Source organism: Mugil cephalus, chromosome 9 (genome assembly GCF_022458985.1).
Source record: "Mugil cephalus isolate CIBA_MC_2020 chromosome 9, CIBA_Mcephalus_1.1, whole genome shotgun sequence".
Taxonomy (NCBI): Eukaryota; Metazoa; Chordata; class Actinopteri; order Mugiliformes; family Mugilidae; genus Mugil; species Mugil cephalus.
In genome coordinates this window covers 20169203-20183405 of record NC_061778.1, presented here as the reverse complement: position 1 = coordinate 20183405, position 14203 = coordinate 20169203, and the positions used below count along the sequence as shown (strand labels likewise).

The window sequence follows — 14203 nt, the reverse complement described above, 5'->3', positions numbered from 1 at the left end:
ACTAACTAACAATGTGATCATTTAAGTTTGTCACATTCATGAAATTCATTTTAAATAGAACTTTTTAAGAAGAAGAAGAAGGGAGTATTACTATGTAAAGAGTAAGAAGATAGAACTGTTTATATTATTTTAAACATGCACTAAATCAAGCCATTGGCAACATAATACAAAGCTGCAGCTATTTGCTCTGACTCACTTCCTCTTAAAGGAGATGTCCCTTGTTTACCCAACACTGGCTGAGTAAAAAATTTCATCCTGATTACCTAAATGTGTGGCTGATTAAAGCTGCGGCGCAGCAGCTTCTTGTCTGGTTAATTCAGTTTTTACGCGTCCACCTCCCGTCGTGAAGCGCCCCTGCTTGTTTTCTGCGCCACGCAGCTGAGGATCAGCCGGGAGGGTTCGTTCTGCATGTCAGGGCTGCTGCAGTTATTTGTCACTCCCTGTCAAGGCTCAAGCCCCTGCTCCCCTGCACCCACGAGGCCTGTTGAGTGCGTGTGCTCAGATTAGCTTGCGCCTGCGCTCACAGTGGCGGCCGCAAGAATGCATGCGCCGTCACGTGTGTGTATGTGGCTTCGAGAGCTTATTTGTTTGTGTGCTGGAGGGTCGGCGTCAAGGTGCTCCTCTTCTAAGTTGGGCCTCACTGCGGGCGATGCCCAGGGCTAGAAATCAGGAAACAACAAGCGGGGAAGTAGAGCTGTGTCGATGTGCCTTTACATCCTCTTGCATGACTTTAAAAATAGCTTCGGCTCTAAAGATGTCTTCAAACAGTTATTGTTGTCGGCATATTTTTCACAGCGTGATGCTGCTGCAAACATATAGTACACATATACGACGTTGCCAGCTGTTTCACATGGGAATCCATCGTATCCACGGTGAGAAACAACCGCCTCTTGAAACCGCTGCTGTGCCCAGTCTGGTAATCTTGCTACAAAAGTCTAGTTTCACTTGACTCTAGAAGGCCACCCAGCCTTGTTGACTTGTGTGACTCCGCTATTAAGAAAATATGGCGGCCATGACCTCTGGAAGCGAGACAAAACCACCCAAAACATCAGATGACTGTGACCCCGCACCGCTTGCCTTAGAGGGAGGGAGAAGACTGATGGAGGGAAGCAAAGGGAGAAAGGGAGGACGAGGGAAGGAAACAGAGAGGGCTAAAAGTGGGGGGCAGTCAGGGGGTGCAGAGTGCATTTTTATGAGCCTGTGCCTCTCTAGTTTCTGGGTTGTCTGGCGGCATAGACATAAATTTTCTCTCCCTCTCCTCCCCTCCATCCCTCCATCTCTCCTGCTTTCTTCTGGCACGCTCGCCAAGCAAATCCGCCCTTATCGACCTACTCTTGCAGCCTGTTTGCAAACTTTCCCCCCAGTTTCTCCCCGTTCGCCCAAACCCAGGTCGTCCATCTTCCTCCACATGCCCACTCTTTCTACCTGGCGTGGCATCTCGCTGTCTTTTCATCCCTCATTCCTTCTGCCTTTCCCTTCTCCATTTTTTTTTTCTGTTTGTTTGTTTGTTTATAGTCGGCCAACACCACCTTTCTCCCTTCTCTTATTTTCTTCCTCCCCATCCCCTCCCCTCCTCCCCGGTCCCCTTCCCGCACCCCCCTTATAGATGGAGATTAACTGGGGAGCGCAGCGCCATCCGTCCTCGTGACTGTTTGTTGTTAAGGAGATGGATGGAGGCTCCCTCTGCCAGCCCCACGCAGCCGCAATTACACCAGCCGCCATGATGGATGGAGGGGAGGGAAAGGGGAGGGAGATGGAGAGAGGGAGATACAGAGGGGGGCATCTATCACGCCCCTTAATCTACCTGTCACTGCACAGGCTTGGTTGTGGATGGTGGGTAGGGGGGTGGGGGGTGGGGGGGGGTGTCCTTTACCCTGGCTGCTGGTCAAAGGTTTATTTCTCTTTTCTTCTTTAAGCTGAATTTGTTCCTCTGCTTTCATTTATTTATTTGTTTTTACAGAATTAGACCTGCAAGGACAAGACTTATTAAATGTCCTCTTCTGTCAAATTGATTTCCCAGCGCTTATTGCATTCTGTCGCGCACACTCGCACTGCGTGTGTGTGTGTCTGAAGTGTGCGCGTTGGCAGACATCAACAGGTAATAAGATGCATGTTTCTGTTGCCCTTTAGAAAAAAAAACGCGTGATTTGCAGGAGGACACGTTTCTGCATAAAGCCCCGTTATGGCTTACGCACACACAAACACACACTACAACTCGCGCAATAAACGTGCACAAAAGTGAACAGCTCTCACACACACACGCACTACGTTCTTTATCAGGCCATCTGTAGTTATTGCCTCTGCACTCCACCCACACAAACTCTCGTCTGCGGCATCTTCAGCCCGTTCTCATACCTGTTGAAGGCATCAGAGCTGTGACCTATCAGAGGGTAAATATGCACACATCATCTGCAATGCCTCTTCATTCCCCCCTCACAGTGCTACGGAAATGTTATGAAAAGTAATCTGAGGCCTCCTACCCTTTGCCGCTCCTCCTCCTCCTCCTCCTCCTCCACCACCTCCACCACCACCTCCACCTCCTCATCTGTCCAGAGGAGTGAGAGATGGGATGGAGGGATTAATACTCTTCCGCCCAAGCCAGCCCTGGGAATGATAGATGGACAGATGCAGGAAGGGAGTGGAGGAGGAGAGAGGGAGATTAAAGGAGAGAACTCTGAGGGTTCATAAATCCAAAGGGGGAGACCTGGTCCACATCACACACTAATAAGATCTGCAAGAAATCTATGATGAGGGCGAGAGAGACAGAGGTGGAGTGAGGATGCCGGAGAGAGATGGGAACAGTGTAATAGCATTAGATGTAATCTAATCATGGCAATAAGATGTGAATGGATGAGTGTGAGCATGGTGATTATGCAGAAGAGGGATGGCAGCGTGTTGATGAAGCTCCGGGGCGCGAGGACAGGCCCTGTTATTGGACAACAGATCAGAAGCGTTATAATCCTCAGCGGAGAACTTTCCGCCGCGCCGGCCCCATAAAGGCTGTGTTCACTGTATGTTCTGTCAGACTTTTTTTTTTTTTTTACCACCATATGAAAGCAACAGTATCAGAGTGTGTGCTGCGGGGCTGCAAAACGCCTCAGTTTGATGTAAAATGTAAATCAAGGACAAAGTGCGTTGAATGAAATGAATTATTCTGTCTGTATCGCGCGGGCGTGTGTGCGCGCGACGGCCGTCGGCGTGTTAAGAATCAACTGTAAGTGCATTAAGTGCAGTTGTGCAGCCGTGACCTGACTTGGATCAGATAGAGTGCTCCTTCACCTCCCTCCTCTTCTCCGCGACCCTGCCGCCACCCCTCCCCCTCTCACTCCCCAGCCTCTCCAACCTCCCCTCCGTCCACCAGGCCACATTTTTCATGGCCCAGCTGTCGGAGGGCCGTGATTGGTTGGCCCAGCAGACAGATAGCCGATAGGCTCTGATTAATAGTTGAGGCCCAAGAACTTCCTCATTGATCAACGGGACAGGCTGCAGGAGGAGGGAGGGGAGTGGGGAGGAGGGGGAGGAGGGGGAGGAGAAGGAGGCTTGGGGGAGAGAGAAAAAGCATGCCCTGTCGCTCTGCAAGTGCTGGCTGATAATCCAGATAGTGCCTCTTGGAGTTTGTGGAAGTGTGTGTGTCTATTTGCGGGTGTGTGCTTATTTACAATACTAAAGAGATGAAGCTTGATAGCAACGGGATGAAATGGCTGCGGTGAAAAAGTGCTTCAGGTTCTTTCCATCTGCCCTGCTCTTGCTCTGAGCCGAGGTGTGTGATAGCATCAGTGAGTTTCCCATGAATAAGAAAGCAAGGATATTATCAATGAAAACACACACACACACATACACACGGCCTATCTGGGGAGTCTGAGAGGCCTTTATGTATATGTGTGGTTGTGGATTCAAATCACCCTAATAATAAAAGCACGATTAATGAAAGCCATTAGTTGTCATTAGTTATTATCTAGAAGAACAATTCAATATAATAATATAACTCAGCATAGCTTGTTTGTAATGTTTGGTCGATTCAAAAGTGCTTTAAACGAATTTCTGAATGCAACACTGTATTTGTTACAGTATCTGTGTTGTAGGTGTTGGATGTGTGTGTGTTTATGTGTGTGTTTGTGTGTGTTTGTGTGTGTGTCCCCTCCTGCTGCTCTGTCCAGCCTCTAGTTGATTGATGATCTCCACTCCCACGGGGTCAGCAGGGTCATGACCTCCCCCTTTTGACCCCCTGCCAAGCGATTCTCTCACACACACACGCGCGCACACACACACACACACACACGCAGAGAAACAGATGGTCCTGGGACAACTGGTGCTTCCTCACCTTCCCCTCACAAACACTTTTCATCTCTTCATGATTTCTCTCACTCTTAAAAAATACACAACACATCGTATGCGCAGGTTCGCTGTGACATCATCACGCACTGTGGCCTGCTTCAAGACCCCCGGACTCCCACCTACGCAGCAACACCACACCCTAGTGACACAACAAGGTTATGACTACTGGTGCATAGTGGAAAAACAAATCACGTTTTATTTTACCAGAGTCAGAAAAGGTTATTAAGTGGGAAACGGGCATCGTATAATTAAATAAGCAAGTATGTAAAATTAAATCAGAAGATAAAAACCTAGAAAATCTCCACAAAAGTTTATATGTCAACCACACAATTGATAAGAAGTGCAAAATGAAAGGTCAGCTGCAGTGCTATGAGATCGTTAGGTAGATGGAGAGTGAAAGAGGCAATGGAGAGGAAATGGAGGGTGAGGAGGATGGAGCAGAGCAGGCAGGCCAGATTATTAAGTACTTCTTATCAGTTTCATGGCACGGTGATAAGCCCTGATCTAGGTTACACCACGATCTGATCAGGCTCTTCTTTTCTCCATCGCCTCCTGGGCAGCTGTCTTCAGCCAGCCGGCCACGTGCTTCTCAATCTCCTGAGACAGGAAAATCAATGTGTTAAAAATCACCAGACCTATTTACGCTTTAGTTTAGTTTTTATGTTGCAATATCCAAATAAATGTGTCCACTGAAACCATGTTTAGAAAAAACAAGAAGTACTGTTGCTCATATGAAGGTTTATAGGCGTATTTTGATGTGAGCTGATTGAATAATGACTATGTAATATTTTGAAATTACGCTAAATGAAACAATGTACTGAGTTATTAGTAACTGTAATCTAGAGGATCCCTGTGTACACAATACAGAGAGACACAATGCCTGGCTCAGATCACAGCCCTTGTTCCAGTGTTCATGATATGACAGGAACAGTGAACGTCAGGATAAGAGTCTGACAGCTGATCAGATGCCAAAACAGTACACACTGGTTTATGATACTATGACTATGGGGTTTGACATACGATGCAATAAAAATAAATCTAAGTGATAAATAAGAAAAATATTAAATATACATTTTTTAAAAAAGGGAAATGTTTAGTGACTTATGAGATGATAAGGGTCTGGATGTATATGTGTGTGCACAAGAAGGGGATTTTTCATGATACTCTAAAAGTGGTAGCTACCTCATATATCGCAAAGTAACAGTAGAAACACTGTCTAGTGTTCATGTTACAAAGTAAATCATACGCTAGGTGTGCTTGCATGTATTTGACAAATCTAAGCAACACTGTTGCATAGACAAACATAGAAATTCATTGTGATGAAGCCCGCCATGTTTACACCCTAGTGGCTCAAATCATATGAACAAGGAGAAGGTTTTCTTTTTGTAGAGCTGAGCTCCGTGACAAATCAGAGGTGTTTTTGTTTTATTTGTAAAATCGATAAGTTGAATTGCCTTCTTCTGTTTCATTTATTGATGTAGTTGAGCAACAGATGATGAAATATCACAAGAAAAAAAATATTAGGTAAAAGATCACATTAGCTTGTGCAGAAGGTGATGAGGATTTCCATGCATCACTTGCTAATGCAAGGTAGTGACTTCTCTACAGCCAGTGTGAACACAACAAAAAAGGCAGAAACCAATAAGTCTTTGAAAGTTCATGCTGGAACCAGAACATGTTGTTACACACAGACATGGAAAGAGGTGCACACGTCCTCCAATACAGCACTACAACGTAGCAACAACACCGAGCGCTCTCTGAATATTCCTCCAACAGTCACTATCGACCTTGGAAGTGTGCTCATGTTCTGAAGTCCCAGTAAGACGACCTAGAGCAAAGACATTTTGTTGCTTTGATAAACTACACGTTTCTTGTACAAATGAATAATACCTCAGTGAGGAGTTCATAGTGCACAGTACCTGTCTGGCTTCCCTGAGCGAGCGTCGGTCGGTGACTCTTCTACTGGCCATGTCGGCACAATGAGCAGTGTCCTCGATGAAAACCGTCTGGGCCTGTTCTCCATCCTCAGTCGTACCCTGGACCACCGACAGCTCCTTCCACGGATCAATGCCACCTGTAGCGGTGATTATATAGACTATTATATATTTAGCATGTAGACCTGCATCACTGGCTTTTTATAAAATCAAGAAACAAGAGGCATTTTTAAAGTCAGTTTAAAGTTTGCTTTATTGTCAATTCCGTGCAGTACACACACAGAGGATGAAGGCCCATCTCATTCGTTTGAGGTGATATTGCTAATTTGCTTCCAGTGTCTCACCGTTGACATAGAGGACCCTGTGGGTGTGGGGGTTGTCTCCTCCATAGTAAGTGTTAGTGAAGGTGACGCGTGCAGACACAGAATGCTGGGAAATACCAAACAGCATGGCACAGAGCTCAGTCTGAGTCTGCAGAGTCAACATCCCAGAAAATGGACATGTGGCGTCCTCACAAGTCTCATCTACACACACACACACACACACATAGAGAGAGACATGAACAGTGATGTTGATTTCATATACATTGTTTATGTTGCTGTGTGTGTGTGTGCAGATGTGCTGTACAGAAGCCAAACTCAGTGCAGGTCTGGTACGTCCACTGTCTCTCTGCTCTCCTGCCAGACTGGACAGACGTGTCCATCAGATCCTTTATTGCTTTCTCATGGGAGACGTCCAGACACGACTCAGTGCTGGTGGAACGGTAGATCTGGATTAGAGTACACAAACAAACACACACATTGAAAATAAAAACACAAAAAAAAAATACGTTTTCTGCTTATGTTTTAAAGAAAAAATACATCTTAACGCAGCCTTAACGTCTCATCACAGGAGACAAAAAGATCTTCTCTCTGAGGCACAAAAATGGCTCAGCAGTGACATCTAGAGGTAATACGTGAATACATTAGGAGGAGGCCATTCGATACCTGGGAAACTTTAACAAGGCGTTTGTAAGCGTCCACCTCTTCCTCGAACTCCTCACTCGTATTGGTCATAACACCACACAGCTCTTTAATAGGCATGAGCACCCCTTCTTCGTTGTACTGCACTGCCCCCATGAATATGTCGGCCAGGTTTTGCATCAGTTCAGTCTGAAGGTAAAAGACTTACGTTACACTTGTGAAAAGAGAATCAAGAATAAAATGCAAAACAAACAACAGGGGTCTTATACGAATACTTGTTAAATGGATAAAACATTTAGCTATATAGCTAATGGATAACTACTCAACATTTAGTTAAAAGTAATAGATACACAGGGAAAATGGTTAAATACTAAAATAAAAAGCAATGGATAAATACTGAACAATTAGCTAAAATGAATGGACAAATAGTCCAATTAATAGAGACTAATGGATCAATAGTTTAGCTAAATTGTGGTGAATAGTTAGCTAAAAAAAAAAAGCTAAAATGAACGCAGTAAACAGTTGGCCAAAGATGTAAGAAATGTATGTTGTGCATGATAAAATAGCTAAATTAAGTAGAAGTAGAAAGCATTAAGTATAGATAATAGATTTGTTATTCTACTGGTGCATAGAAACATAACAGTGAACCATCTAAACACTGATACAGTATGTCAACTGTGTGAAAAATGACATGATATCTATGGCAAGTACTGATAACAGTGTTAAATAATAACCCATCTAAAATTTAAATACACATACAATGGTTCTTGAAGACAAGCAGAGGTCAGAAAAAGGGTCGTGAAGAAGTTATTTGGGCTACGGGTCTGCCATGTAAACAATTCTTTTACTATCTGACAGTGTATTTTTTAGCCCTGTTTATGTTTTTATGCTGATCAATCAATTGTGAGGAGTTCAGTACACTGGGATGTGATTAAAAGTACTATCTATGTATAATGTACCTCCTGTTCAGTAGTTAGTAGTAGTAGGTTATAGGCAGTACACTTAGCCTTTGATCACACCAAACACTTTGATCACCTGATCAGCAGGATCCTTGGGGATCTGACAGCATCCAAAGTCCATGGCCACCTGGCTGATATTTCCACTCATCAGTGCAGCTTCCACAGCAACAAAAGCTTCCCGCACTTTAGCCAGACACTGTAAGGAGAGGACGAGTCTGAATCTAACACAAAAAGTAACAGGCAAGAACTTAATGGCTCTCGTATGACAGGTGGCAGCTTTCGCACCTTCTCAGAGCCACCAACTGCCATGTTCTTCAGACTCGAGCCAACAATCTGAAACAGAGGAAGCAGCAGATGTGCGAGATGGAAACTTGGATCACTAAACTGGCACAGTTCTGTAAGACATTGTAATAAGAGTGCAAGAATTGGTTCTCGAAACTAGATTGCATTCAGGCTGAAAAATGAAATATTTCAAACAGAAATGATGACAACATTGTGAGATCTAGAATAATTTTTTTTTTTACAAATTTGACGGTGCTGAGTAAGCTTTCAGACCACACAAGTCATGGATGAGTGTCAGTTTACATTGTTGTAGGCAGAGAAGTCCAGCTTTGCCTTGACCGGTGCAGAGGAGGCCACAGCTCCATACACCAGGCTGGGAAACTGCAAGAAGAATGGAAACGGAGACAGAATCACATTATTCACAAGGTCTTTTTTTAATCAGCATTATGAACGTAGCTGGCAGAGCGGTGTGTCCAGCTCTGCTGTCCGTGACTAAGTCTAGTGTGGAAACTCTTGCCTGCCTGCTTATTGTATGAAAATGAAAGTGCTTTCTGGGAACCAAAAGTTTCTTAGCAGCGGCGTTCTCAAGAATGAGGTGTTCCTCTTGAACACCAAACAACTCATCTTTCAGCCACGTGTTTGAAGACAGTATAGAGCAGGCATTATGAAGCAGTCTGAAAGCACATTTTGCCTCATATGTTGGAAATCTTTAAACATTTAGTAACCACAGATCTGAGTCTGACATCGTGCTATGCTACCGGAACATCGACTGGGATGCATTGAAGTGTAAGAAATCAGAGCAGGGGATGAATTTATATGCTCGTCTCCTTTTCCACCTTTCTTCAGAGATAGATGAACTGATTCCATATTTGTTCTCATAATGTATGTGTCTGGAAAGATTTAGAATTAAATAAATTCTAACTATATATATATATATATTAATGCCTACATAATTAGTATTTCAAGTTTGTGCCATGTTTTAATCTTAGAGTTTTGAGTTTTCAAGCTGCTTTGAAGGCTTCTTCTTCACCTTCCCTCTGAACCAGGCAGACAGAGCTCCGGAGTACGAGCCACCAAAGCTGATCCAGGTGTTCCTGTGGCTCAGACTGAAGCTTTGACTGATGTACTGGTGGAACAAAGCCAAGTCAGCAAGCCTGAACCCAAAAGGAACAAAGTACAAATGTTAAATTGACGTGAAACTACAGATACAGTCAAAGACACATAGACAAATGTATAAATAGAGAGATCACACGCTCTTTGTTCTCACACCCGCCTTTATACACAGAAAACAATTTAGGAAACGATTAAAGAGACAGGATTCAACGGATTTGCATGTTCAGAAGAGTTGATGCTGTTCTCATCTTCTTAAAATGTCCTTACTTTTGAGTGACTGTCCTGGAAAAAGTAGCTACTTGATTCCCCAGGGTAGAAAAAATGTTTCAATTTCTATGATGTGTACTAAGAGGTACTAAGACTAACACATCTATACAGGTATACTCACACACAGACACACACACACACACAGGCTCAACCAATACTAACGCCTGCTGGCTGCTCAGGTCGGCCAGGTTCTCCGTCTTGAGGCCGTCCGGATTGACACTGTTACCATAGAAACGGTGCTCCACAGCCAGCAGCAGAGCCCCATGCTCTTTAGCCATGTCAACGTGGTGACCTGGAAAAATATGTTTAAAGCCGATAGCATTCGGCGTTGAGCGAGGTTACGTACATGTATTTTTTTTAACAAGAAGTGCAGAAGTGCTGCAGCAGAGAGGATTAAAAGTGAACGAAATGTCTGATGAGGTGAGGAGCAACAACGTTATCAGTCCCTTTCTCAGACTGACACCTTGGAAGGCAGTCTGGAAAAAAAAATCCAGCTGAGGCCATGAAGTTTGTGAAGCACCATTAAAAGCAAGAAAAAAAAACACAGACCAATGGGAAATTTCATAATTAAAGTGAAGTCAGCCCATATTTGGTAATGCTTTAAAGTAGGCTACTATTGGACTCATGTCTCTTTACAGCATCAAAATAATACAAAGATGCACTGAAATCTTGAACTTCAAACAGTATTGATAGATGGGACTTATTACGCAGGTCATTTTTTATACTGATTAAACAGTTTTCAATTTAGTCTGTAAAATGTCCAAAAATAGTTTTTTAGTCCAAAATCCAACTACGTAATGCAGAGAAAATCCAGAAGCTGCATCTGTAGTATTTCAGGCGGTTCTCATTCAAAAATGAGTGTTTTTCAAGAGGAGGAAGAAGTTATTTCCTTCTCACATACATACGTGTGAGGTTGGATAAAGAAGAAGAAGAAGAAGAAGATAAAAGTATGCCTGCAGTCAAGTCTCATCTTACAAACATGAGTGGATGTTTCAATTGTTTGCACTTTCGTTTCCAAAATTCAGAGTGTGTGCTGGGTGGTTTTATCTGCCTGTACCTAGTGCAGGCATTTGCTGCACGTTACCTGCCAGGACATCAAACTCAAAGATGGGCCCTTCTCCTCCAATGAAGAGAAACACTGGGCCATCAGGACGCTGCCAGTGGGCCTCGTTCACAAAGAACCTCTGGAAGAAAGAGATTTAGGAAAAAAGTAAAAGAAAGAAAACGGCAAGGAAGAAAGAATCGCTTTATTCATTCAAGGCCTTGGTGCCAGCCAGTAACCCTTTACTTAATGCAACAAAGGAAAAAATGCACAATGGCAGCCTGTAACAGCTAAATGAAGACGAACATTTTAATCCTTGTTGTCAAGAAACGTCTTTTTGTGATAGGCAGGTTTAACCGGTCTGGATTTCTCTGGATGGAGTGCTCACTCGTCCCTGTCTGTGCTGCCGTGGTACAGAGTTCAGCTTTGAACTGAAGAACAAACTGAGGTCAGTGGGGCAGATGGCTTGTTTTGCTGCAGTCTATTTTGTAATTTATGCTGACAAGGCAGCTGTTTTATCTGCTTTACTTCATTCAGAAATCCTTACAAGTAACTTTAAATGAAATGGCCTTCTGGCAGGTTATATAATTTGAGAATAAAACACTGTGTTTTATCATTAATTTAAGCTTTAAAAATGAAATATCAGACCCATTCATTAAATATTTATGAGGAGGAACTATGCATGATGGATGACTGGGAACCTACTAACAAAGGGCAACATCTCATTAATGATCTGCTCCGTGCAAATTGGAACATGAATGTAGAAAGCGCTGTTTGGCATTTCTCAACCTGAGGGAAAGTAGCTGCGTCCTGTCGGTTGAAGTGGTCCAGCGGCTGGTGAATCCAGGCCTCCTTCACGTGTTGGAGAGGCTGATGACCTCTGGCTGCGAGCGTCAGGAGGAGCTGCTTGCTTTTCTGCAGCTGGAGATCACGCACGCGCTCCTTGATCGTCCTCAGGATCCGTCCTGCCGCCAACAAAGAAATGAACAAAGAAACAGGGAAAAGGGAGAAGGACAACTGTGACAATGTGGAAAACAACACTGCAGATTAGGAGAGAAACTTAATAGTTCTGACTGTATTTGAGGTCTGATGAAAGCCTCCGTTGGTCTCTGGCAACACCAGAACAACATTCAGACTTTTATGGTTTGTGTTGACTATGGGAGCGTCACACACTGAGGGTTTGATGTTCATGAGACTGGCTATGTATGATCTATTTTAGAAACAGCCAGCATCTGACAATACTTTCCCAAGATTCCTGTTCTTTTTTTTTTTGTTCTTGCTAAACTTTGACAGCTACAAAGAAAACTAAAGTACATAGCTCATATAAACCTTGTTCAACTAGTGCACCCTCACCTAAAAAAGACTGGTTAGCAAAGAGCAATTAATAGGGTTTATAAACTCTAAACTCAGACTACCAGGGTGTTATCAAACTTGGCAGCACAAGGATCCTTCAGTTTGTTAAATAAATAAAACAAAAGAAATTAGCATCTGTATTAAAAATGTTAGTAGGTCCTGATGTCAGTAAGTCATAAAAGTACTAATTTTAGAACAATGCATGAGATCCAACTAGTTTCAGGTGTAAAATCAACTATTACATTCAGAGGAGCATCCTTCTACTCACCAGGGTCAACGGAGTGTAAAAGCAGCAGAGGGATGAGACAGCGGGCAGGAGAGAACAACATTTTAACCACTAAAAAAAAAACTATAGCTAAACTTAATGCATATCTGTGTGTGTTAAGGAGGTCCGGTCTCTACTGCTCCCTATATAGTCCCTGGAAGGGGCTGCACCGTCCTGTGTGGAATCTGTGACATGAGGGAAGAGTGGGGCTCTGTGTGTGTTTGTGTATGTACGTGTGTGTGTGTGTGTGTGTGTGTATGTGTGTGTGTGTGTGTGTGTGTGTTTGAGAGGGGCCCTTTCATGATTTTTGAAGATTAAAAATTTATTTAGCGGAAGGTGCTCATAAAGTGTTTGTGTATGTACGTGTGTGTGTGTGTGTGTGTGTGTGTGTGTGTGTGTGTGTGTGTGTGTGTGTGGTTATCTGAAGCTTGCACTGCTGTATATACTGATGCAGAGCAGGAAGAGGAAAAAGTTAAAAACTGCAGCTGTAACTCAACCATTCCCAAAAAGCCATTACAAAGCAGAGAGATCTCCTTACATCGCCAAGCTGATGCTTTATTTTGCTGAGCAGTTTACTGTATATAGAAAAGAGACACTCTCTCTTTCTCTCTCACTTTCTCTCTTTCTCGCATGCACGCACGGACACACGCACGCATGCGCGCACACACACACACACACACAGATACACTGAGATACACAGGACCAAAGACTGTCACATGTAAAAGTGTTCATTGCCGTTTACATCTGGGTGATTTCAAGTATCGGATTCACAGATGGTAACTGTGGCATGAACGAATGAATGAATGGGAAAGGTGTTAACTTGGACAGGAGGACAAACTGTTCACCCAGTTACTGAGCACACAAGAAAACACGCACGGAAACAACATTCTTGGGGTGTGGTGTGAATCTTCGTAATCTGTTCAAATCTAAAATAATTGCTCAAAATAATAGGTGCTATTATTCCTCTCTGGTTGGAAAAAAAAAACATTCATTATGCACATGCGGTCATGAATGGACGAGGACAGCTCTGTCTTTCTTTCTACTGAATGAGATCAGTGTTTTCAGTAACTTTTGTTTATATTTCCTCCAGATTCAAAGCAGGTTTGGAGGCATGTAAAGGCTGACAGTATATATAATGAGATCATTTTGTTTAGCCTCCATGTAAACAGCAAACAGTTAGACGGCTCGAAGAAATATTCTCCGACATATACATGGTCGGGACCGCTGTTTAGGAAGCTAGAGGTTATAAAAAAAACAAAACACCTGCAACGACCACTTATTGAGATTCCGCCGAGGAAAATGAAAAACATTCGAAGGTTAGCCCGGGGCGTTTGAAGTTGCAACCAACTGAATCCTCAGTGTCTCAACACCTTTTACAGAAGTCAGAACCTGAAACTTCGAGAGCAAGCACAGGAAGACATCTTGAGCAGGAACTGCCTCGCGTGGGCGTACCAATCTGCTTAGGTGGAAACAGACAAGGGGAGAGGAAGAAGATATGCAGGAGGAGGAAGCAGATAATCTCACACGTAAATTTCAGTAATGTATACATGGAGTAAGAGTACAGGATGATTTACTTTAGAATTTATAATGAGTGATAGAAAATTGGATAGACATAGAAATCAAATTTTTCATTTTAGAAGTGCACGATGGGCTCTTCTGTCATATGAAGAAACAAGAGCAAAGGGCCATAA

General features: G+C 43.3%; 1 protein-coding gene across 1 annotated transcript; it reads right to left on the bottom strand.

The window, feature by feature from the left end:
• Window positions 1-4506: 4506 nt before the first annotated feature.
• LOC125013752 (thymus-specific serine protease) lies at window positions 4507-12612 on the bottom strand. Its single transcript, XM_047594645.1, has 13 exons — window positions 12516-12612; window positions 11684-11859; window positions 10937-11036; window positions 10015-10144; window positions 9503-9626; window positions 8776-8853; window positions 8476-8523; window positions 8267-8386; window positions 7256-7420; window positions 6897-7038; window positions 6614-6793; window positions 6255-6409; window positions 4507-4932 (listed from the first exon to the last, which is right to left on the bottom strand). The coding sequence occupies exons 1-13, from the start codon at window positions 12574-12576 to the stop codon at window positions 4861-4863; spliced, it is 1551 nt and encodes a 516-aa protein (XP_047450601.1). The 5' UTR covers window positions 12577-12612; the 3' UTR covers window positions 4507-4860.
• Between the last annotated feature and the right edge of the window lie 1591 nt (window positions 12613-14203).